This window comes from Cydia fagiglandana, chromosome 12 (genome assembly GCF_963556715.1).
Source record: "Cydia fagiglandana chromosome 12, ilCydFagi1.1, whole genome shotgun sequence".
Lineage (NCBI taxonomy): Eukaryota > Metazoa > Arthropoda > Insecta > Lepidoptera > Tortricidae > Cydia > Cydia fagiglandana.
The window spans coordinates 9,449,431-9,476,974 of NC_085943.1; the positions used below are offsets into that span (position 1 = coordinate 9,449,431).

The following is a 27,544-nucleotide window of genomic DNA, read 5'->3' on the forward strand; positions in this document are numbered from 1 at the left end:
ACCAAATATAGTTATAGGATCTAAATGTGAACGAATAAGGTCAGGTGAGGCATATAAGGCCCACCTTTATATTAACTGAAATAGTTTTATTAATAATCAGGATATTATGACCAAACCAATTCAATATATATTTCTCATTTGTTCATGTTTCTTACACTGCTACTGTTGCTGTTACTGTTACCGACACAAACACCAGAGAGGAGGAGATCAAAATACGCATCCAAAACGCCCTGCGGTGCAGTGCAGCCCTCCACAAAGTGTTGGTGTCCGGGCTTCTCAGCAAACATACAAAGTTACGGATATATAAAACCGTTATACGGCCTATCCTAATGTATGGCTGTGAGGCCTGGTCCCTAACACTAAAAGAAGAAGGTCAGCTCCTGGTAGCAGAGAGAAAAGTTTATCGCAAGATCCTGGGACCTATTCAGAGAGATAACGGCACCTGGAGGATCTGGAAAAATGCCGAGATCGAGGAGTTAGTGGCCGAACCCAATATCATCGGCGAAACGAAAGCGCACAGACTTCGCTGGTTCGGTCACCTACTCTGAATGGGAGAGGATCGGGCTGTCAAGAAGGCGTTCTTGGGACGTCCGACTGGTAGCCGTCCGGTGGGTCAGCCCAGGTATCGCTGGGAAGACAGTGTGGCGGCGGATCTACTTCAGCTTCGCGTCAGTAACTGGCAGGAAGTTGCGCAGGAGCGGGACAGGTGGCACGCTCTCGTTTCGGAGGCCAAGACTCTCTTTGGATCGCTGAGCCAAAATAGTTAGTTAGTTAGTTCATGTTTCTTAATACAGCTTTTGAAAAATCCATTTTATAAAAAAAACATACCATGTTGGTTCGGAACCGGGCCTTGTTACTGGCACTGACAGTGGGCCTTCTTACAATTAGTCATAGTACAAGTTCAAGAATAACAGAAAATACTACCGGGCCTTATTAGCTTTTATCATGAATTAATTTCATCTTAGATTTAAAATGGTCTATAGTAAAATACGGCCTACATGAGTCATGGAAAAACAAATTGTATTTTATTTAGTACCTATTTGTTGTTCAAAATCTTCAGTAAGCTAACTTATAAGACTTTCTATTATAATTAATCTAGATCGACAGTTTACTTAGCAAATTGTACTTTTACCTTTAGGTTTTATGTCGGAAATATTACACCCAATTTGTACTGAAACATAAGCATTTGAGCGTAATTAATGATGTTTACTGATTGTTAATCTTAAATATACCTATTATGTAGGGCACTTAAATTATTTTAGCGGACCAAGCGGATGTGTATGTTTGTGGACCACTTTTTTATTTAAATAATTAAATTGTAATTCATTCAAAAAAAGCTATTACAATTAGGGATTTAGATACCTCACCTACCTTATTACAAAGCATTACAAAAATGTCCAAAGGCCAAAGCCACGCCGATAAGACATAAGACCTCATAAACGACTTCATAAATATAAACGTTCACTGAAAAAACCCAAATTCATTTCTGATAATTTTATTTCGTTACTGAGTTATCGTTTTGCACCGAATATCAATGAAATAAAAGCACGTTGTTGTTTGATAGATACATTTATATAAACATCGTCACATGAAACCAATATAGGTACTCGTAAACCAGACCACTGCGATGCCACTGGCTTTAAATATCGTTCTTTCAACTGATGATATAGCCACAAAAACCCGCTGAAACTGCAGGTCGAGTCTTGATTTCAATTTCTTGATGATATATCATTGCATTAACTTTCAAAGCACATGATAGATCTTAGAATAGCAACAAAACTGGTTGAAACTAAGAATTTTATTGCTGAAATTATGTGAACAACATTGCTTCGTCTTCATAAATAAAATTTTAATAGTTTATATTGTTTAGGCTAAAATGTGAAGAATTTTGTTGATAAATTGTTTATCTAGTATATTGACATTATGTCATATATGTTTTTAAAATGACGTAATATGAATACCAGCACAATGAAAATTTATTCCAATAAGAAATAACAAATCTTCAAACTTTTTTCATTTTAAGTGAATTAGGAAGAAGCTAATTATACTGATTTGGTTGTATTAATATATTTTATTAAATAATTTGTCATATTTTTTAAGTATTATGACTCGTGAATAAAAATAAATCGAAATTTTAATGACTCTAGATCTCCGTGTGACGTTATTTATTTACCCTATTAATTTTGAACACAGTTTTTCACTGGTATCATCATTCGTATACGGACATGAATTTCTGTCAATATATATGCCAAATCGAACTGTCAACTTGGAAAAAAGAAGTACGCGTCCGCTTCCAACGGCCCACAGCGGGCATCTGAGGAGAAGGAGAATTTGACAGATATGGCGGATGTATGGAAATTATACGAAAGTTTACGTTTACGATTGAATTTCACTGTAGCCTTTAAGAGGAAAAATAGGAAAAGCCTGATTCGTTGTAGTCCAGTTATCTGGCTTTCGAAATCACTCGATTTTATAGCATGAGCATCGATTTTTTTATACAAATTTTACTAAACGCTGACACTCGTTCATCACGTTTTAGGTACAACTTTGCATAAGTGTATTTATTATATTGTAAAACATTTCAGATTTTCAAGGGTGATTCGTTGTAAACACACTCTTTGGGATATTAATGACATTTATTATATTTTTTTTTATCAAGAGATGTGAACGCTAGCGACTAAACGGTGACTGCCTTTTTCGCTGATTTTGCTCGATGCAGTCTTAATTAGCAAACCAAAATTACCTGTGTCTACAATTAATTAAAATGGCCATAAAGAAAGTTGTGATCGTCTAGTTAATGGAAGGACTCCTAAGTTATGTGTAATAAACCAGATTCTTTTTACATTAGAAGGATAAGCTAGCCTGATAAAATAAAGAGTATAGAGACAAGTACATGTAAGAATTTTAAGATTCTAAAGATAACTATGTTAATGTAGTGATAAGCAATCGATGGTAAAGTTTTATATAATCCCACAAGGGAGTAAAATTTGTATAAATTAGTTTAGCTTAGGTACACAATAAAAATAAAAAGATATGAATATTAGTTTTTTATATAATTGGGGTAAAACCTCCTACCCACTGGAAGCTTGTTATAGGAATATATATATCATCTATATCAATTCCCCAGCTGAAGCGTGTGAGTAATTGGAGCTGTCGGACTCAAATTTTATATTCTTAAAATTGAGTAACGGTTCCTTAGAACATTTATGGAGGGGGACTCTATAGTAGTGTCATAACACTTTTGTGAGTACTAGAATTTAGTACTACAAATAAGAAATTTACTTAAGGAACACTTGATCCCTGAAATAATTTTGATTTGTGGGATATTTTTGTTACAACCACTCCAATCTTTCTCGTCGGGATGAAGACGGCTTCTAATCCTATTTTCATTCTAGCAAGGAAAGCGGAAGATCCCTCAGGATAATCCTAGTTGGACCTTTATCATACAGTCATCTTTTAATTCTAACCAAAATCACTCTAATGAGTATACATCCATCAAATGGCATGTCCTTAGACTCAGATTCCTTCAAGTAAAAATAATGTTAGACAGGCCTTAGCCTTTATGGAAATATTCAAAATTCCAGACTATAAATTCCTTAGGCATGTAATGATACCACATTCCAAGTATAGCGGACCACTACCTAACATTGTGTTACACATAGTCAGTGCCAGAATTGTCTATTATTCTGAATAGTTCATTTCATTTTATATAATTTGATAGGAGGAATTATTGCTTCTAATTCATACCATTATCAGTAAAATATACAACAAACAATCTGCTTTATGCAAATTGAGCTCTTGATTTTATTCTCAATCTTTCAGTGATAGAAATGAAAACCTACCATAATTAAATGGCCTAAGCAATGAGAGATGTGAATTTAATAAAATCTCCAAGACTGTTCTTTAGAAGTTAATGATTCTACAGATATATATCTAACAAATTTCACCATAAATATCAAAACTTAAGCATAATGCCATCCCATCTTTTTGTAATTATGGAATTTTTCAATAAAATTACTCAATTAATAAAGGAATTACTTCAAAAGGAATACAATAAAAATGATTCTATAATTTAAATAAATTATATATGTTAAATCAAAATGGTCTTATTGTCAGAGTTTCACTAATCCTGTTATGTAATGGAATGCCAAAATTTAGCCAACTCTAATTTCCCTTTTCGAAAGCTAGCTACAAGAGGAAATAAGTATACATAATTTAAATATATAATTTTATAGAAAATAAATAATTACATTTTTTTAATTATTTTATAATAAACATATTTTAAATTGTCGTTTAATTGTTTTAGAATGTAGATGGAAATTGAGCAAATAGCTCAATAGGTTAATGAAATAATATTTGATTGAGGATAATGCAGATGTTAAGTAAAAGCTTAATTCTGAAAAATAAACGCTCTGAAATTTACACAAAATTAAAATCATCTTGAAACGTAATCGTCTTCAATTTCTAAATTAAACGCTCTGAAATATTAAATTTATCTATAACGCCCTAAAACTGGATAAATATTTACAAAATCCTGAAATTACACACAAACACTCATCTCATATTTCATTATCATTCACTTCCTGAAAATTAACACAATAAGGGCTAGTTGCAAGGAACTGAGAGTAACGTTAAAGTTCTCTACATTTTTATGTATGAAAGGTTCCATAGTAAACGCCGAGGTGAACCGGCTGACGACGATCAGTCAGTTAAACATGTTTCGTGCAACTGGCCTTAAATTAATCACAGTTTTTCTAACTAATCTCTTACCGAATCAGGATCGCTTCGTTTCTCGTACCACTTCAAATTCTATGTCAATCTGACTTACGTTAGTATGCTAATACTTCCCTACTTCAAAATGGCATCTGCCTGACAATCACTTCGAATCAAACATAAATCACTCCTGAAATCGCTGAGTAACTTAAGGCTTCGTTGGCATCGTGATACATATCCACCGTCAGTTAAACAGCGCTATTAGGGTTAGTACACAGTTATATTTAAGGAATTAATGGAACTTTAATTTACCAAGTTAAAATCTATTTATTTTATAAGAATAAACTATTTATGATTAACTATCACCCCGCCGAATTATTCACTGGATCTTACTGCCAACTGCTCTCCGCTGTTGCTCCGCTATAGTCCCTGCTGTCTCTCCTTGTTGCAGCTCTGCTGCTCGGCTATCTCCAATCTCCTTGCAGCTGGCTCCGACTTCTACAGCTCCTGACCGAGCTCAATGCCTCTCGGCGCGATGGCAGAGCTTTCTTTAATTATTTAATTAACAATTTAATTTAATTTATTGGTACAAGAGATTACACTATAGCAATATACCGGTACTCGCACGGACAGCGTTTCACCTTACGCGTCTTGAAAATTTGAAAATTGAATGTCCCGAAATTTTAATTACTCCCCCTTTTATAGCTAATATTTTTCTATTTCCCAGACTAATCCAATTCCTACTTTAATACGTATGAGTTATGGTTCATTTTTATCCAAACGGCTAATCGTGTTAATCGGGCCAACAGGGCCAATAAGGTTGATAGGGCAAATATGGTTAGTCATGCGCAGTTCGATCCTTACAGCATTGGTCGACAACCTTTCAGCAGCCAAGGGGCCCGTAGCAGTTTATGATATAAACGCGTACCTCCTGTTTCCGATCTCTGATTACGGGGATACCAGTTATAAATTTAAATTTCCCAATAAATTTTATTATTTAATTAATGAAACCAGTGGGGAAATTGTAGATGCACGCAATATTTGATTTAATTGTTGGATGACTTTAATAATTTTATCTAGACTTATGAAAACAATTCTGATTGGAATTACTTCCAGTATTCCATATAGAGATTGCACCTTCTGTTTTATCATGGTAATTTCGCCTATTTACTTTCACATTAGAAGATTTTACACATTACCATTACCATAGTCTTGACCTTAACCAAACCAAGTCTGCACCACAGACGTTTGTTATCGACCGATTCCCATATATTTTCAAATATCCTTCCGTATACATAGAAAACTCCCACGATCTCGTAACATACATACATGACCACCTTATGTTATACAAATGTTTCCCATCGGGACCCGAACCCGGAACCTCCACGTAAGACTGACTTAATAAATGATTAATTTATCAAATATAAATGAGTACAATGCAAATAAATAAAATACCTAATTAGTGTAAACTTCTTAAGATAATTTAATATTTTTAACTCATAATTCTCCCCAAAGTTGACCAATTCTCCCGACGTTCTAGGGTAATTTTAAACATATGGCATCCCCAAAATTTTCTTCGAAACCATGGCAACGGCCTTGACCTACATTCCCCAACACGCCATGATACCAATGTCGAATTTCTTTCAAGTTTACTGATTATATTAATTTTTATAACATTGTATTTATGTTTTTAGACTTTTGCCGACTTATTTACTTGTAAAATTATATTTACATAAGCTTATTTATGAACTTGTGATTATTTACTGTATGATGATGCTTTTTCTAGACTTTAGAATAAAATTGTCCGTTGACTTACTGACATATTTATCAAAATAAATGTTGATTATATACATACACTTAATTATACTTGTTATATAGTTAATATCTGTACGGGAGCCCGTGCGGTCCGTTACAATGTGACGTGAAAGGGAAACCCAGGAAATGTGCATGGACTGTGTGACAGGAGAGATAAGAAATTAAGGAGATAAGGGTAAGGAGTAAACAAAAGAAGGTGAATAATGAGATGACGAACAAGAGAGAGTTGTGGAAGAAAAATAGGTAAGTACATCTGTGCCGACCACGAGTGAATGGCAAAAGGGCAAGCGAATGTTCATACGATAGGTATGTATTACAAACTGTTGATATTGAAGTACCTAATCTCTTCCATTATTTATTATAATAAAAGCAATCCTCTATCATTTAAATGGTAGGTATTTAAATGATAGAGGATTGCTTTTACCTACATTAAAACAAGTGAATGACCGAATAATAAAATTTAATGATGGTATCTACGCAAGTCTGTCTGGGTACTGAATTAGATAGATTCAGGTCATGTCTGAAAAGATGTTGGCCTATAAAAAAGCAAGTGCAGTTTGATTAAAGGAACCGTTTCTTTATTGAGAAGATTGGCCGAGTTGGTTTTGATTATTTTACAGTTTATTTGTTTCATACCTACTTTATTATGAAGTTCAATTTCGCTATGCAATATACGACTCTGAAATATTAGACTTATTGGAGAGAAAAGTTAAAGCAAATAAGTTATGAAAAAACAAACATGGTGGTCTCGATAATAAGTTACCTACTTTCAAATTATTAAAATTAAGTCGAAAACGAACGAATAAAACGAATGACGACAATAAAAATAGACTGTAAAATAAAACAAAAACAATCAAATAATCTAGGTACTTACCTACTTAATATAATCTTATATACTATATTTTTTATATATTATATACTTGTTATTTTTTGTTATTTTCAAGAAATATTAGTTTTAGTTTTAAGCCACAGTTATTAGTGTTCCGTACAAAACTTTGTTTACGGAACACTTATGGGATCACTTCGGTCTTGTTTTTATATAAATTCTGCTACCACCTAGGGAGAGCGGTGTCTCTTGACACAAGTGTCATGTACGCTTAAAAAGAAGCACCAGCCCAGTTGAAATTACGTTTGTTTGTGCGAACCCAATAAATATTTTATTTATTTATTTATTTATAATCTCTGAATACGAAAGTGTCGTCACTTGAGTATGCTTTCTACCAAAAGAATGAGTGTTCGAAGTGTGCCGTGCTTTCTCGACAATCGGCTGAAAGTCGGCCTAATATTACCGACGATGACGGGTGTCTTTTGTCTACCTTCACTCACAACAAAATCGGCGGGATGTTGATGGACCATAAATTTCGTGACAAAATCGAGAGATATTGTTTACCTACTTATTTACATCAATCATGTTTTCAATTTAAACAAGCACTTTTGAAAGTAGAGCAGAAAATCTGTTTCGGCGCGAAATATAGTTTCAACTGAAGATTAATTGTTTGTCCAGGAAAGGGTTATTCTGGTTCGTCAAAGATAACGCACATCAACTATGGTAATAACAATCCAGGTAACGAGATGTACAAAGTAGTGCAGAGAAGCTGGGTCGAGGAACCAGTTAGGAACGCGAGACACGCGAGAAAGCCATGATTGGGTCTAGTTTCAAGGCTATCTAGGCGCCTATATTATGTACCCACCTCCGGTCCTCCCACTACGGGATATAGGTTGAGTAGAATATTAGGCTGCTACGACGTGCTTAATGTATAACATCGTAAAATGCGTAACTTTCACCTGGTTCTTTTTAGTCTAAGCAGCGATAAAATTATGCCGTGAAGGTTCATTTCGAAGGTAAGAAAAATTTACAAAAGATGCTTGGGACGTTAAAACATTGGTGATAAAATTGATAAAAAGAAGTGACCATAAATTCTTACTAAAACTGGTAGAAGTCCCGTTTATCTATACAACCAATATAAAGTGATTTTTTCTTCAATATCATCATAATATATATTGCTATTACCTAATTAATCTAATTATTAAATAAATAAATGAAGCATTGAGGAAACAAAATACTTACAATTTGTAAAACTCACTTTTCAAGTTTCCATTTTCGAGCAGAATTGAATTCAGAGGGCCTACCGCGAACCACGTTCGACGTGTTGCCTCTCTGTCGCACTAGTAAATTTGTACGTAAGTGTGACAGGGAGGCAACACGCCGAACGAGGTTCGCGGTAAGCCTTCTGACTCTCACACGCCCGAGACGGTTATCAAAAACATTTATTGATAAAAGTACTGCAGACAAACGCACTTTATTTAGGTACTTACTTAAGTACTCGTCGTAATTATCGTGAGAAAGACTGTTCACTGTGTGAGGATATGGCCTGATAATATTTATGAGGTCTCTCTCAAGTAATAATCGGTTTATTTTCATCTGGCAGATTAAAACTGTTACTATTATAACGTTTTAAAGTGAAACTTTTTAGGTGGCGATTCAATAATCTTTAAGCTGATAAGAGTTTAGAGTGAAATTTGTCCCATGCTGAATACTTGTTAGATTATGACAGAAAGGGGCTAAAGTAATTAAATAACGTAGTTTGATTTAATTTAATTTAATTTTACAAGTGTTATAATAAGGTGGGGACAGATCTGGGGGACCTAAGATAGGTGGGTAAGTTTTATTTATTTATTTTATTAGTTTTAATTTATTTAGTTTATACTTAATTTTAATAATAGTTTATAAGTTTTGTTATTGAATAAATCTTTTGTCAATGTAATAAGTAATTTTAAAAATTAAATTCGCCACTACCGTTTGCGACCATTGTTCCAAATATTCCACAGCCATGCATTTTTTTAAATTTTACGACACAATTTTTTTTGTGATTCGCACCAACGATGATCCACCATTTACCAATAATTATCCTTATTCCAATCAAATAAGGTACATAATTGTGTTGGTTAGCGCGGCAGACACGGGATCCTAACGTCCATTTGTTCCACAAATTAAGGCGACCGATTACCACACAATGGGACAAGAAGTCGGGCACTCGGCTAACTGCAATATAAAAATGTTACAGTATTTTAACATTTTACCACGAAGTTTCATGGCCACACATATTGTCGGAGTTTTTGAGATTTTTTTTGACAAAAATAATTATAATAACAAACTTTTATTGCTCACTGTTACATTTCACAGTTAATAGCAACTTTCAACTGTCTTTAGCCAACAAACAGACGTAGGTAACATTGCATCCGTGGCCTAAAACATTAAAAATAAATAATTATGACATGCTTAGTAAATCCACAACGGTTTTTTAAAAAAAGTATAGTTCCATTAAAATCCTATTTTCGATCATTCAATAAATTCATAATTTGTCTCTTAGGTACCTTCTCTTTATAATAACTCCCTAAATTCTTAGTTACTTTCATTATTTTGAAGTTAAGATACTGAATTGGAAACAATTAGGTACCTATACATATTATAAACATACCTCACTATAGTCAGCCATACCGGTGCTAGTGTCTCCGACGAATTCACTTTCGAAAGATCATATAAGCTGTTGAAAGCTAAACGTTCCGTGTGGGTAGTAACGTGGTAGTGACTAGAGATGCCACCAATATTCGGCAACTATTCGGTATTCGGCCTATTTGGCCACTTTGCCGAATATTCGGTATTCGGCGGAATGTTGCCTACTATTCGGCCGAATATCGAATATCTGATGCACCTACCTCAAAAGAAAAGTTACACAATAAAGGAACCAAAAACTAGGTATATTTTATACTCAAAATGTATTCTTGAAAAGTAACTTAAATACACAGGCAGGTTTTTGAGAATTTGTTGATTACAAAATATTTTATTTTTATGATAGGTCTGATTTGATTGACTCTAACTACATACACTAATTCTGTTCAACATAAAAATATAACTTAGCAAACGTTGTGCTTTGTTGCCGAACAGTTTTCATAATAATTGTGACTCAAAATGTTCGCATGTCACGTCGAATATTCGGTCGCCGAATATTCGGTATTCGGCCGAGGGAGGGGCCGAATATTCGGTATTCGGTATTCGGCCAAATTCACTATTCGGGGCATCTCTAGTAGTGACGGTGTGTCATATCTATAATGTTATCTTGTAGACCAGATCACGACGATTCGCCGTCATCATTTCACTTTCTGTCGCTAGGTAACGGCTCACATATTAATACTATTGCCTAATGGCAAAATACAACTATGAATGTACTGCCGCAGTTATACCTACTTCATTGTCATCCGATCATAACGTTATCTTATGATTTGTATGACAGTCGGTTTCATTAAGTATCTTTTAGATTGTATATTGCAATTAAAGCATTTTATTGACACAAGCATATTAAAAATAAAATGGTTAAAAATTAGGGAGCATATTAAAAATATTGTTGTAATTTCCTAATTATTCAAATTAAAGCCAAAATAAATAACACCAAGAAAATAAAATTTCTGAAATAATTCCTTCCGAGATTGTTTTACGAGTTATAAATAATTAACACGTAAATACGATTAACAAAAGTGCGTGATTTATGTTCAGATATAAACACTAGGAAGTGGATAAAAACCAGACATTTTAGCGTCTAAGTGCATGCTCTCGTAGTAAGTATGGCCATCAAACTAACAATATATATTATCGTAAATCTGAACGACTTTACAAGTTTTTTTTAATAAAAAAATGAGTAGGTAGCGTTAGGTATTAGTAAAGAGTTAAATAATCAAGAAGTTAAGGGGGAGGCCTATGTTCAGCAGTGGACGTCTTATGGCTGAGATGATGATGATGAAAGAGTTAAATACTTAGTCAAGTTACAACCTGCAACTGCAACTAAAAAAATAAATAGAAACATTACTTATATTCGATGAAAGGAATGACGAAGGGAAGGAATGGTGATGGAGTAAAAACTCGTACTTATATCAAGCCATGGCTAAAGTTAAGTCGGACAATATAACTGGCTACGAACAGAAAATAACTGATACTATAGAAAAAAAAAACCTAATCGTAAAATTGTTGACTAACTATTTTGTCTCGTACCAAACCATATTTAAGTCGCGATCGGAAACATTAATGTAGATTTATATAATTTACTAGATTGAAAAAAGGTTAACACCGAGTCCTGAGTCATACGTTTGCAAGAGTCTACAGCGTTATGTTTAAATTACATAATTAATTGCCCAATAAAACTTGCTATGAGCTCAGATCGTCAGATCAGATGTCAGATGTTGAGGATTCTCACGAGAACTGGGCTCATACTTACTTAAGTGAATAAGCTGGGTAAGAGCGTTTTCACATTGGCCGATCTGACAAACAGAGTTGCTGTCACGTTTATAACATTTTAGACACCGACGCCGAATAAGATTCGGTTGTCATTAGATAATATATTGACCCAAATATACACGGTGTAACATGAGTAAACCGAATAATTTTAACAGCGTATTCCTGATCATATTTAGAGACAAAAATGTCCTATAAACTTTTTTGAAATTCGCCTAGTTTCAGAGATATTATTAATTTAAAAAAAAGCAAGTTTTTATTGTTACATAGTGTAAAAAGGCCTCTTTGATGGTGATGTTGCTGCTATGCTATGGGACGTAGTCTAAATATCCTTATTGATAGATGTCAAAAAGTGACAAGTAACACTTTGCAAAAAGTAGGTTCTACGAAAAAAAATTTAAAAATCAATTTTAAGTGACAAGTTTACCAATAACATTTATTTTTTATGTACAAATACATTAAAAAAATTGAAAAAACAAAACAAAAAAAAAATTTTTTTGGCGAAATTGACCTAAACTCATATTACATGTTTTACTTCTTTTGACCTCAGAAATGCGTGGTTAATATTATTCGGTTTCCTCATGTTACACCGTGTATAAGTCGTAAGTTTGGTGACCCTAATATAATATAAGTGTACCATACTTTTGTTAAAAAGAAAATACCTAACTATTATAAGTACGAGTGTATAGGCACAGTAGAATAGTTGAAATAAACTACCCACTGCATACAAATATTCATAACAACGAACACAAGTTCCGGTGTAACTAAAACAATGAAAATAGTACCTACCTAACTACATAACTACATTTTAGACACCCCGTTAGCCTGCGCATTGTTGGTATAAATATAAATAATTCACCTACGCTATGGTAAAATACAACTGCAATGTTTTATCGAAATATATAATACCTATGCGATATTAATATTATTTTCATTGATTTCCAATTAATTAACGTATAACCCATATCGCAACATAGATAACCTCAATGTTCAGGGTATCAGCTCGCTGGTCAGATTACTGGACATTGAATGACGTGTTGAAACTATCGTTATTGATTTTATTTTATATAATAATATATCATTTTTTGGCAGTAGGAATCAAGTACCTAAGATATCAGTACGTCTATATATTATATTGTAATTGTTCTAGGTATGTTATTTATTATAGATAGGACTTGTTTTTATTTTAAACAGCACGTTCTATGCAATGGTTTTATACTTGTTCTCTCTTTCAAACTAGGTATGTAAAATAAGAGATAGTGCCTACTTAAACTGTTTTTTTCTAAATGATAGATATATTTACTGAATATCTTACGGTATCTTCTCGGGACAAACGTCCTTCTATTTCAACCAGTGATGAGATAAATTGATGCCATTTATAAGTGCATTATAATTAATACTCTAATCAGCGAAATGCTATACATGGAAGTATTCTGTCCGCTCAATTATGACCCAACGCAAACTACCCCGCGATAGGCGGTACTTACAAACTGCTCGATTGACAATCTCAGTACGACCGAGATGACAGTCAGTGACAAATGGCTAAATTGATTTATAAAAACAACGTTTTTTTGTAATTAAAAATATATTCATGTGTCGTGAAGTGGTGCAGAAGTTATTTTAGTACATACCAAGGACAGTGGAATCACTTTTCACTTGTAGTAAACAGATAACTTCAGTAGAATTTGGAAAAAACATGACGATTTGTTTTGAATACTACCGTGCTAAGCTAAAACGTAACAACTGCATACGACTTTCATAACAACATACGACTTTTTAAATTGCGAGGATAATAGGGATGGTGTTATGCTAAATGAAGTAGACTATTTTATTAACTTGTGTTTGGTTTAGGTATTTTCTATATACTTAATTATAAATGTAGTAATAAATTCCTTCTTACAGATTTGTATTTTCCTTTTTTATTTCATGAGATGGAGCTATAAAAAAACTACCTAGTTATTTCAAATTAATAATCAAATTTGTTATTGTCATTTTACATTACTTTCCATTCAGATTCCCACAAGATGCTATTCGCAGAGAACTATGGAAAAAAGCTGTCCAATTAGAGAGACATGAAATTGAGTGGATGCCTGGCAAGATATCTAGAATATGTTCTATTCATGAGATATAACCCGTGAGATAATCATACCCGGTCTCCTATATGTAGATAAATTCCTATTCCTATCATGCTTTCACTGAATTAATTTAACAAATACACACATTATCTGAAAATGTTGATCATTAGAATCCACCCTCTACTGTCACATATATGTAGGTTCTCTCTCAAGCCATTTCCGTTAGTAGAAAAGAGCGGCAAACATATTAACTCACATTATAGACGGGTCTAACGCGAATAATATTCAATTACCTTGATTTACCGACGTAAATCAGTTTCGTTCCGTATAATGTGAGTTAATATGTGTTCAAAACGCGAAAGTTTAGAATATTATAAGAGCGGCAAATTTAGAAAATGTAAGCGCGCGAACGGCTGTGGTCCTATACAAAATTTTAATTTTGCACCTTTTTCTACTGACAAACTTGCTTGACCGGCTATATACATATAAAATATTCTGAACTGAAAGTGGGGATTTATTGTGACTCCGCCTGTTCAAATATTTTTGACGCGATTCGTGTACCCATGTAAATTTTGCAGACTGTATAGCCAGTCCGATTTCTAAGATCAAGTTCGCCACCATACATTTACTATGGCGTACTTGATCTTAGAAAAACGGACAGACGTGACTTCGCACTGCCATGCAGATTGATAATAAAATATACAAAATACTTATTATAGCGGAATACATTTATACAACAATGATATATTTACTTATGTTGAGTTAGTCTGTCATGTCATAACAACATTTTAACTAGTTATCTTTTAATCTGCATTAAATTATTATACGTGAATTATTTGACTGGTTCTTCACTGTATGGCATAAACCTATCCCTGTCCAAGTCATATTCTAATCAAATATGAACCACGAACTCTCAGCGGCCAGTACGTACAGCAAGAAGGTTATTAGCGGATTAATGTCGCTGATTGGTAGTTATTGACATTATATGCATTTCATCCACACTTACCTATGTACCATTAGTATAATAAAGATGACTATTATTTCGTTTACCAGCTTTGATTACAGGCTCTGTAAACGCGTCGTCTTATTTGAATGTAGGCGTAATTGTGTGTGTGTGCTAATTTGGCCCGAGAATTTGAACGGTAATGTTCCTAAAGGCGGTATCCTTAGTTATATATGATCGCAGTCTAATTGATTACTTATTAAACGATCTTGAAAGTGACTAAAGGCCACAGCACACTGGCTGCGCGTGCGCCAAAATGTTCGAGCCGCGCACACACGTCACGCAAGCGATGTGCCGTCTCTCATAAGGATCTGTATATTACAACGCGCACGTGCACGTCTACGCACACGCACCCGGTGTGCACAGGCCTTAATAGATTAGATGTTTAATTTACTTTGGTAGGTACTTTTCTCTAAGTGTTGGTTGCAATTCGGAACCACTTTATAGAAAGCTTACACAGTCATCGGCGCCACTTCGCATAGTTCTTATCTTATCATTATAATCTGGTTTCGGGTTTGATAAGTGTCTGAACTACTTCAATACGTCATATCATATGATTAGCGATTATCTTGGTAGCAGTAACGTTACATACGTTCATTATTCGATAACTTTACCGTGATACGAAATTCTAACCTTTCACTTTATTATGTAACATTACATTTATTTATTAATGCATTTTTTTAAATAGTCTTTTGATTACTTTACTGTACTATAAAAGTTTCTTCTTCTTTCTCGCGTTATCCATTTTTTGCCACCGCTCATGGGAGCCTGGGGTTCGCTCCAAAAACCAAATTACATCAAAACCAAAATAAAACAGTTTAATAAATATGGTTACCACTACCACTACAACACCCTCGTTATTACATATTACCACAAAACTTTCGTAGAATTTACAATTTACTCAAACGCTTCGTAGCAACAAAATATTACTAAACTGATGGAGTGATGGACAAAATGCAATTGTAAATAATATATTTTTTTAAACTTTACCACTTTACGGTACTTTAGCTTTTACAAATGTACTATTGTCGCAGTAATATGGGATAAATACAATAATAATGTACCTCTATAACTTAAGAGCATCTATAAAGCGTCTAGTGTGAAGAATATACTTACTATAGGTACTCTTTGGTGTGAAGTCTCGATAAATATTGACGTTTAATTATTCGCTCAGTATAATTGTAAATTCAAATAAAATTGACATTCAGACCACGGTCATGCCAAATATCGTCACGTATGAGATAATCTGTGTGTGTATAACGATACACCGCCATGTAAAAACGTCCATGGCTCGTATAGTGTCACATACACCGAGCGGCCGATTATTTTGGTTGCATTGTGTGCTCACTTAGATTTGTTTGAGTAGGTATATTTACTGGTCGTGTATTGTCATTGCTACTGCGCGCAGGAGTCGTGTTTTTAGAAGAACCAGTGAATAGCGACCTCGAATTTTGTAATAGCTAAGCGTATCGAGGCCTCCTTTAAGGTGAATTTACATTACGAAATTAGTGTCATAAAATTGGTTTCGTGACATTAGTTTTACGAACAGTTTCACGTGTAATTTAGTACTTTCATAATGCATGCATTAATTTCACGAAGGCAAATCAGTTTCGTGCTCTGCGCGATTTTTTGGTGAAATTAGTGTCATGCAACTAATTTCGTAGTGTAAATGCGACGTTAAAGCTTAGCGAAAGTGTCTGCGCTGTGCAGACGTGTATCTTCGATGCTGATAGGGCCAATGGTCACTGCGATACTGTGAATTTCACGACGCTAATTATTTCACGAAATTACTTTCGCATATAAAGAAACTACTTTCGTGAAACTGATTTCAACATGCATGACACTAATTTCGTAATGTAAATCCCGCTTTATACTGGGTATCGATCGAGTGTTATCAATTCGCCTCCGCACGAAAAGTCGTTGGAATGTTATCCTTCGTCAAACGACAATGAGGTGTAAAATTGTTATGATGAATAATCGATTTGTTGTAACATGATACTATTTAATTTACTTATTCTACAACATACGTACACAAAAAATGGCTACATAATTCTATTATTGCCCGTTTTACGGAGTGTAGTTTAGACCCAGACGGCTAGGGTTACATCAAACACAATTGATGGACTGATTAACGAAGCTGGGCTATAACCGCGAAAATCGAAGTTCGCAAATTGCGGGGATTTCTCTCTGTCACTCTAATTACGCCTTGGTTGGAGTAAAAGAGAAAGATCCCCGCAATTTGCGAATTTCGGTTTTCGCGGTAGCCGCTCGGAGTAGAACTACAAAACGATAATCTTTTCGACGCCGTGTCAAACATAAAAGCTGTCAATCGGACGCCACGTCACCGAAGTGTTAAAACTGAAATTGAACTTTATGCATATGCACGTAGGTCTATGTTGCTCTGTGATCTGTGACGGATTAATCGGTCTTTGGCGTTGGACCTGCGGTGCGGATATATCGGTCATTGGCGTCCAAAAGGTTAAAGGAATACAGCATAATTATTTTAAAGATTCTCAAACGCAAAATGCCTAACATAAGCCTCTTTCGTTTCCAGATGCAGACGATTCTCCACCACAACGGCAGCGGTGCAGCGGCGTACACCGGGCGTCTGAAGAAGCGTGAGGTGCACCGAGCTATTACTCTGCATCCTGTGAAGGACCACCGCCATATGTACAGACTGCATACTTACTTTAAGGTACAGAACTGCTGTCAATTGGCAAGACCTAGGTTAAAAGGTCAAGCAGTCGGTGTATACAGCTTGCGTTTGATGTGGCGCGAAGTACAATGAGCTATCACGCTGTACCTTGTGAACACCACCGTCACATTCACAGGCTGCCTACCACTAAATTTGATCCTATCATGCTGCTTTGACTTGGCAGCAGCTAGGTGCTAAAGGTCGACGACTCGCCGCTCCGTTCAGTAACGATGAAAAGTCGTTTAGCTAGGCTAAAGTGAAATGGCTGAAATTTATGAACACTGTAACTGGTTTATTCATTTCGTTACCTATCCTAATACTATTACGAACTTGGTACCTAATCCTTGCGATTGTCCCAATTTATCCGACCAATCTCTGTCATTAAAGTATCTGGGTAGAAAAAATTTGCTTATGTATGTTCAGACGTTTGGATGTTTGTTAAACATATTTGGGTAAAATTTAGGCATTGTTACTTCACTAATTCGCAAATTTCAGCTTTGTCATGCGAATGGCTAAGGAGTAGGACTCACATTCTGAAAATCTGTTCCTAACCACAATAAAATAGATCTTTTTAAATCGAGATTGAATAAACATATTTAAGGTAGGTAAGATGCTCCATCCTAGACTGCATCGGCACGTACCCTCAGGTGAGTTTGTGGTCATATATACTAACCTTTTTCCAATAAAAAACAAAATAGGAATCATAACCTAAATTAACATAAAGGAGACTTTTTATTCAAACCGGCCTTGCTTCAGTATGGGCTAAGCTAGAATCCAATAAATGACTGTCAAAAAGGGTCGTAAAGATACAACATACTGCAGTTCATCGTATGTGTTTCTTCCACAGTAATAATAATAAAACAGATACTTTATTAGCTAATACCGATTGCCTACCCACTTAACACCTACACTCACTTTCTGCACAACAATTGGCTTTCTCTATGGTAATGCCGGGTATACAACGAAACAGACAAAGTAACACTTGCCTCACACTTGCAACATCGTCATCCCCAAAATGATGACGACTGACCTCCCCACGCGGTGGGGAGCGACCCGCCACAGCCGTCGCAGCCGAAAGGCGGGCACGGCCGCTCATACCTCTCTAAATGAGAGGTATCGAAGAATATACTTACTGATTGTTTACTTGATTTGTGTCGCTTAAAATAAGTTGTCTATTTAATAGTAATATAAAAATTACTGTGCAAATGCTGTACCAACCTACCTACTGCATATTATTATTAATTTATTATTTACTGACTTGTAAAACATTGACTTTTATCAATAAATATCTTGTATCTTGTATACAGCAGCAGCTGACAAAGGCCGACAGCATGAATGTTGGCCCAAACAGACCGGGCTGTCGCTACTTACAGCCGGCGACAGAAGCCGCCAAAATGGACGTAGCCTAGAAATGGCCACCTCACACCCCTCACAAGGGGAGTGTAAGAAGACCGCGAGTAGTACTGAGAAAGTATCACTGCGTCCAAAAAGGTTGATGTAAAATTCAGAATTCAATGTCTCCATGACAACAAAAAAAATCATACAAAGCGAAACTTAAAACTAAGTAATCAGACAACTACTTATGCTGAGTCTCGTCATCATAAGTAACAACTCAACAGGTAGTTTCGTAATTCGTAATGTCAAACCTAGTTTTAAATTTCAATCCTTGCAAATAATTGGGGCATTATCTATGAAAAGGGACCTTATTGTCGATGGCGCATACGCCGCACAGCGTCGCGCGGCATTGTAATTTATATCGGAGCATCGTTAATAATGGCGTAAGCGCCATCGACAATAAGGTCCCTTTTCATAGATAACGTCACAATTAGACACGTGGCGGACCTTTACAAGTGGCAATGAACTTTATGAAATATGAATATCTTTAGAGACATTCCTAGTTCCTAGCTTGAGCTTATGATGATTTGTAGTTCACTGTCTAGGCTAGGTTGTTTTTATTTTGCGTAAATGTTGAACGCTCACTTTATTTATACTTACTTATAGATGGTCGATATTATTTGACTTTCATACTCATTCATTTGAAAATAAAATGATAATAAAATATAAGGGATCGGAAATGATCCTAAGAAGGAAACAACAAACGAAATTGGTCTTTACTTTCTTACGCTACGTCTTACGTAGGCGAACAACGCGCGAACGCGCCGCGCCGCCTGACATTCGCGTGCAAATCGCGCCGCACCGCGTTCGCAACGAGATCGCTTACGTAGGACACTTCTATGGGCATCAAAGGATTGATTTCGCCGCGCCGCGCCGCGCCGCGTTCGCGCGTTGTTCGCCTACGTAAGACGTAGCGTTACACCTTGGTAAATTGTTATATTTCCTGCATTTGCTTTTGATCACGATTTTAACAACTTAAAACTAGACGAAACATAAATTAATTGTCATAAATTCATTAGAGCTATTTGGAAATAGGTACATCATCATCTACCTATTTAAAAAAAGTACATAGTAAATAGAGAGATATTTTTGCATGATGAAATGAGATGGTGCTATATTTATTTCACATAGTCCCGTGTGTACCTTCGCTTTTGCTCACAAAACTATTCCTTATTTACTTAGTTGTGGCGTCTAACAATTAAAACAAATGAATGACTAAGTAACACTTCCTTTGCACATGAGTTGTTTACGCAACAAGTTTATTTCTGAGAGCTAGACAAGCGCGTGCGACTGACGTCACTGTGGCGAACATTATTTAAATATACCTATTTAATTATTTATAGGTACAGTTAAATTCTTATTGGGCTCAGAATATTTACGTTCGTAGCTGGTACTTATTACTTTTTACACAAGTTTGCCTGTTTTACCAACCAGCCCAGCAGGGCTAGCACAAGATTGGCGCGACAGTATCTCGCGGCGAGATAGACTACCCGTCTTTTTCTAACTATCTTAATAAAAGGAACGGATAGTCTATCTCGCCGCGAGATAGGTACTGTCGCGCCAATCATGTGCTAGGCCTACAGAAATCGAAATGAAGTTTTTTTTTCAGATGTAAGTTCCTAATAATTTTATTAATTTCGTGTATACAGCCGACGACTTCCTTTTTTCATTCTTTAGTCAATGCGTTCGTTGTAATTGCATCGTAGGTACCTAGGTACATGTATTATTCATTGAAATCCGCTTCACTTTCATTTACAGTGAAACCTGGTTAATTGGCACCTGGATAAATGGAAAACCTCAATAATTGCAACCAAAAGTCCGGTCCCGGTCCCTTGAGACCAAAAGGCCTCTATAATTGAAATTTTGGTACCTCTATAATTGCAATTTAGATTTTAGTGCTTTTCGTAATTTTGCCTCTATAATTGACCACATCGCAACTTAAGACCTCTATAATTGACACTGTGCTAAAAAATCCGTTATTTTTGCTCTTGTTTTTACCTCTATTATTGAAACGAGTCTTACTTATTACCTCTGTAATTGAAATAATGTAGTTGTAGACAGCATAAACAATATTTTAATAGCAATGATCATTTTATTTATATCTCCATCCAGAATTCAATTTATTTATTGGGTATCTATCACAGCCTGTAGTAGGTGAAATAGTTTTGATCAATAAAAAACAAAGTAGGTATGCTTTTTACATTCTAATAAAACTTTCTTTTACAATTCAAGGGAATTTTTTAAACCCAAATGATAAGAAAATAAAGTGGTAATTAATGTAGTGTAAAAGTGCAAGTATAGACAGAAGCAATATATAGACCAGAAACCCAGAACGTAAGCGTGTAAATCTACTTTAAATGGTTATTTGCACCTCCATAAAAGAAATTTGTCAGAACGCAACCTCTATTAATGAAAACCTCTATAATTGACACAACGATTTTTTGAACCTCGTTAATTGACGCGACCTGCTTAAATGAAAAACCTGGTTTATTGACATAAAATGGCCGGTCCCTTGAGATTGCAATTATCCAGGTTCCACTGTATTTGCAATATCTATGTATTTCCCGATCAGTCAGCTAATGGCCTAGAACAATGCTATTGTTACATATTTTTAATGCCCACGAACAGACAATTCAAGCTCCTTCGACTGCGATATGATAATTAGTTCAACGCCCTGGAATTATCATATCCTCGAGGTAAAAAGGCTTATAAGAAATTGTCACTTATGGATATACGAATACACTTGTCCGAGTGATTAACATTGTCCGAGTGACAAACATTGCCCGAGTGACAAGATTAATTAGTAAGTTTACTCAGGAAAATGAAGGCGCCAAGCTATTTATGATTGTTATTAAACCGCACTCTACGACTTTCCAACATGCTATTTATGATTTTTAGGTTCTTTGCACACACTTTTAAGCTAAAGGGAAAGAGCCGAGAAAGATCTCATTACCATAGGCGTACCTACCCAGAATTTTTTAAAGGGTAGAGCAGAAGTATGGATACGTGCCTAAATTAAAAGTTACCCCACTTGCCCCACCGTGCGTACACCTATGCTCATTACACAGAACTGGTTAAATCCATTGGATACTAGACGATTAGGATGTAAATAGGGAGGAGGGATGGGTCACGACTCGACTTGCAGTCACTAGGGCAACTATCGGCTTCATACAAATCGATTTCAGTCTGGATCATTATCTTGACTTGACTGACATCTTACTAAATTGTTTATACGACAACGGTTTCACTCACTTGAATTTTTAGTCGCTATTGGCGACATGTTTCGGGCCCGTCGGGGGTCCTTCCTCAGGCTCAAGCAAGTGAGTGAAACCGTTGTCGTATAAACAATTTAAAATATGTCTCACGAAAGTTTAATATCGATTATTGCAAACCTTTACGGTGAGATCTTACTGTTTCATTTTTCGGACTTTGGTCCAGATTTCTATTTCAGACATTTCAGTTTCGCTATTTTTGATTATTACTTATAGTTTAGGTACCCGTAGGCCGTTCGTGAGCGTATACTACAAAGAGCAAAGGCCTAATAAACTGGTGATTAAGTTCAAGACTAGCTAAAAATAACTGACCATGTAATGATCGTAAAACATCAAAGACGTTTGTAGTTTAGCACTATACACCGCTTGTACTAAGTCTAAACACACGTGCGTTCTGTGTCTTAATACCGATTGTAATGACGGTTTCGTGAATTCCTTGCTTCAAACATACTTGTCTGATTATACCTACCTACTATCTAGCACACATAAAGGATTTACGTACTACATACTAACAATCAATTTGAATTTTAATCTCATGGTAGGTAATTTGCGTAGATCAAAACCTCGGCTGAATATGTTTTGTCATCAATAATAATAGAAATCTCTCTTCTTATTTCAGAACCTCCGTATCCAAGACACCCGTGAGCTATCAGTAGACCTGCACAGAGATATAGCGATGTGCATGAAAGAGTTGCATGTACCGCAAGAGCAAGTGGCTGACTACATGCTTCCAGGGGACGTGCCACTCTTCCCTGCCAAGATCGGAGACAGGGACTACGCGGGAGACAACACTATATTAGGTGAGTTGTCTGTAGAACTACAATGTACCTGACATTGCAATTTGGAAAGGACTTCACGTATCGCAAGAGCAAGTGGCGGACTACATGCTTCCAGAGAACATGCCCCTCTTCCCTGCCAAGATCGGAGACAGGGACTACGCGGGAGACAACACTAATATTAGGTGAGTCGTCTGTAGAACTACAATGTACCTGACATTGAAATGTGGAAGGACTTCACGTACCGCAAGAGCAAGTGGCGGACTACATGCTTCCAGAGAACATGCCTCTCTTCCCTGCCAAGATCGGAGACAACACTATATTAGGTTCTATAGAGAACCTAACCCCAAAAACAAGTGGCAGACTACATGCTATAGATTTATCGCTTATCTTAGACGGTTGGAAAAGAAGTTCCACTCTGATTTTGTTGTAGAAGAAAGAGTTTTGGGATTCAAATAAGTTTATTTTACATATATCTTACTGTCACGTGTTCCTCGAAGAAAGGATGGCTCCGTAGATTCTACGACGTGTCTAAGACGTACCATAAACTCTACGGAATACCTTAAAAGGCCGAAGCCAATCCAGAATAAATTATACGAGGGCTGCTACTTATGTATCCGGAAACACAAAAAATAACAAATATCTATAGTTATAAATGGTTTCATTGCCTTTGTATTTGTCCACCAAGATGAATGATGCACTTTTGCAAATGTAGAAACGACTTTCCATAGCACTTTTTCCATTCTGATCTTGGTATACAAGACGTGCATTTTGTAGGCAAGAACGGCTCTTTCGCGAGTTTTTCTTTTTTTTTTAACCAAATGTTCATGTAATATCTTACAAATGCTCGTCATACTATTGCCATGAGATGTCTCTATCTTGCGATATATACTATAACCATCTTGCATTATAAGCTCGTTCACAGCATCTATATTTTGTGGGATAACAGCCGATTTTGAGCGTTTTTTTTTTTATTCGTCCTACCATAAATACCGTAATATACTACGACCACAATTTATTCACTAAAACATTGACCTTCGATGGAACTTACTCCCCAAAAGTCGAAAAAAGTCGATCCATGCACTATTTTTGAGTTTATCCACTCCGAACATCGTAAAAAAAACATCTGCACGAAAATTTTCACAAGAAAATCCGTTGATGGTGCAACAAAGATTTTTTTAAATAATGCTACAATGTAAAACCAATTGATAAACATGTGAAACAAACTATATTTTGCTTCCAAAGAGTTCCATTTTTATATTTTATGAATATATTTTTAATATAGTTCCAGTAAGTGGCCCATTCCGGATACATAAGTAGCAGCCCTCGTACCTGGGGTTTGCAATCCGGATCCGAAATGTATGAAATTATCCGGATCTAGATCCGGATCCTCGGATCTTTCCATACATTTCAGATCCGTCGTGCAAATCCTAATTGTAAGTACCTAAAGCGTAGGTAATCTGATGACTAAGAAGGGCTTTGGCATGGCATTCCAAATTAAATAAGACATTTGTGTATTATTTTTGTATTTCCATTTTCCCTTTTGTTGCCCACAATAATTATTACCTACTTGTTCATTTGTATAAAAAGTATTCATAACATTATTTGTAATTTTTTCAGGTGCCCCCATCGACATGAGCCGATATCAACCGACGAGTCTGAATGACATACTGACGTTCGACTTTATTAGCAAGTCAATATATTCCACCACACACTCCAACCCGAAGAGAAGGATCGAGTCCCCGCTGAAAGAGGCCTTAGACGATGTTATTCGGGAAGTAAGTTGTTTTTAATATCTTTTACGAACTTAAATAAATGTCATATATATACTAAGAAAAAGTGAGCAAGGCCTCCAGTACCCCTGACTGGAATCGAACCAGCGTCCTCTGCTATCGCGGCAGGTGCCTGTGCCATTCGGCCACCAGGCCGCTGCCGTGAACTTGTCCACTAGCAGACGAGATGGGGCCTTCGGAGAAACTGTGTTAAGGAAGTAAAATTATAAACCGTAGCCCAAAGATCAATATAAAGTACCTAGACTGATACTACTTTTCTTAACTCTTGCATTAAAAATGTTCCTATTTAATTCCAGGTAATGGAAATAATTAACGCACCATCAAGACAACGCGGTCGAGTAATCGACTTCAATGAGCTTCTATACGGCTATACGAGATTGGATCCACTGCATGGTGCTGATCATATCCTTGACCTGCTGCTCCGGTACCGGAGGTATCGAGGACGCAAGATGACTGCTGCGGTTAGGAGGCATGCTTATCTGCAGCAGACGTTTACTGGTAAAGATATGTTTAGTAATGATTTTTATAAGGGTGGTATTCCTACTGTCCAATTACTTTGTCCAATGTCATTGCGTCTCACTCTCTCATTAAGAAAAATGTCAGACGCAATAACACATTGAACAAAGATATTGGACAGATAGAATACCACCCTAAGCGACCACGAGGTTGTACCACTTATACCACGGTATCCCAACTGAATGAGTTACCGAGTGTATCAAAAAGTCAGGGTCTTAAAGTTGGCATGGAATTCTTTCTCATGACACATTAAATATCACGATACTTGCACGTATGAATCGAATGAATGAATGCACCAGACAGTTGGGTTCATAGGAAAGGAATGTTATGAATATGATACTTAATGATGTTGACAAGTTAGATATATGGACTATTGTCATTGGAAAAAATTATAGAATGAGAATTAAGAACGGATTCCTTGTAAGCCGTCAACAACGCCGCTTAGGAGGTTACATCTAGCGGCGTTAAATAAACATGTTATTAAATTAAATTATTTACATTTTCAGGTATGGAGATAAGAGAACTTCCAATGGGAGAGCCAGCGCCGAGCGAGGACCCTGAGTTGTCGGACAATGCCGACACAAAGGACCCCATGGATTACGACTTTGACGAGTCTAGTCAGCAGCAGAATAGCTTCCTCGACTTCGGGAGATTGGGGGTCAAAGAGGCTCTAGAAACGGGACTAATGAAGCTCCAGAATTTGCCTAAAGTCCTCAAATGGAGCGACGCTGATATAGAAGAGTATCCTGTGTATAGTAGAATAATCAATTTTATACTGCCCCTTATGGGCAGGCAAGAAATCTTCGGACGTTTCATGAAAAATTATGAAGACATTGTCCTAAAAACTGACGAGGCTGTGACGTTAATAGTCGTACTATATTTAGACAGTAAGAATCCGTTGGACTACGGAAATACGGAATCCCTTATAACCTATTATAAGGATTTATATGGGAAAGAGATTAAAGTCGTCCGAATGGGATCGACGACATTTTCAAGAGGCGCTGCGCTCACCGAAGGACTGAAACAGTGCTCAGACGACGACTTAGTTTCCTTTATAGACGTCGACGTAATGTTCAATTTCGAAAGTCTTAGGCGGATAAGGATAAACACTATCAAATACAATCAAGTGTACTTCCCTATAGTGTTCAGCGAATACGATCCGGACGTTGTTAATGGAGAGGACTATAACAAATTCAAAGGTGAAACGTTCGTAATAAATAGTGATTTAGGTAAGTACGTGGACAGTTCCGAAAGTGGTGCTAAATCGGAGCGAGAACTCACTAATTTGAAGTACAGTAAAGAGATACATGACGACTATGGGTACTTTAGGCAATACGGTTTTGGTATACTAAGTATATTTAAGAGGGACTTTGAAAGGGTGGGTGGTTTCGACCTTACCATTAAGGGTTGGGGGTTGGAAGACGTTCAATTATTTGAAACTATGATCAAGTCGAATTTGACTGTGTATCGAGGTCCAGATGACAGTTTGGTACATATCTTCCACTCGGTAGACTGTGATAAGCATTTGGAGAAGAGTCAGTTTTTGATGTGCCTAGGGACGAAGGCTTCGACTCATGGTAATGACAAGCACATGACATATTATATGTTGAACCATCCGGATGTGCTCTGGCCAGACTTGGAGAAAGGTGCTAGCTAGTACAGGGTTCAGGATTAGCTTATTTTATAACTAAGAATCCCCTTTTGTGAAGGGGTTGTATGTAATTGTAAATGTAATTGATATTACGTCTACTCAATATGCATTTGGTATAAATATTACGAAAGTCAAACGTATATTATAGTTTTTAGTCAGTTTTATTGAATTATCATTTTTAGTATTTTTTTAACGGACGCGTGATAATAATTAAATTTCAGAAAAGAATGTATTGATATTAACTGGCAAAATGTTCGAGTAATATACCACAAGTAATTAAAAGTTTGATATTTATATGAGGAATGCTACATGATATCATGTAGGTGGTTTTGTTTTATCCTAATGAACAATTTTTAGTTTAGTTATGTAAGAAACCTGGCTTTTAATTTTTATTAAGAGATTCCTAGTCTGAAGTCAGATTATGTAAAACTCGACTTTAGTAATTGTTCAATACCTACTAAGCATAATTCTCTATTTATTTTTATTAAAACGGTATAACCATGAGAATATACGTAAACAATTTAAAGCATTTAATTATGAATGTTGTGGAAAAATA

General features: G+C 35.9%; 1 protein-coding gene across 1 annotated transcript in view; it reads left to right on the forward strand.

Annotated features, from left to right (window-relative positions):
• LOC134669555 (chondroitin sulfate synthase 1) overlaps positions 1 to 27,091 on the forward strand; it is a 63,534-nt gene extending 36,443 nt beyond the window's left edge. The window contains exons 2-6 of the mRNA XM_063527164.1: positions 17,445 to 17,585; positions 22,872 to 23,052; positions 24,649 to 24,806; positions 25,118 to 25,319; positions 25,844 to 27,091. Coding sequence (XP_063383234.1) covers positions 17,445 to 17,585; positions 22,872 to 23,052; positions 24,649 to 24,806; positions 25,118 to 25,319; positions 25,844 to 26,994 — 1,833 coding nt within the window. The 3' untranslated portion in view covers positions 26,995 to 27,091. The remainder of the gene's footprint in view (positions 1 to 17,444; positions 17,586 to 22,871; positions 23,053 to 24,648; positions 24,807 to 25,117; positions 25,320 to 25,843) is intronic.
• Positions 27,092 to 27,544: the final 453 nt, after the last annotated feature.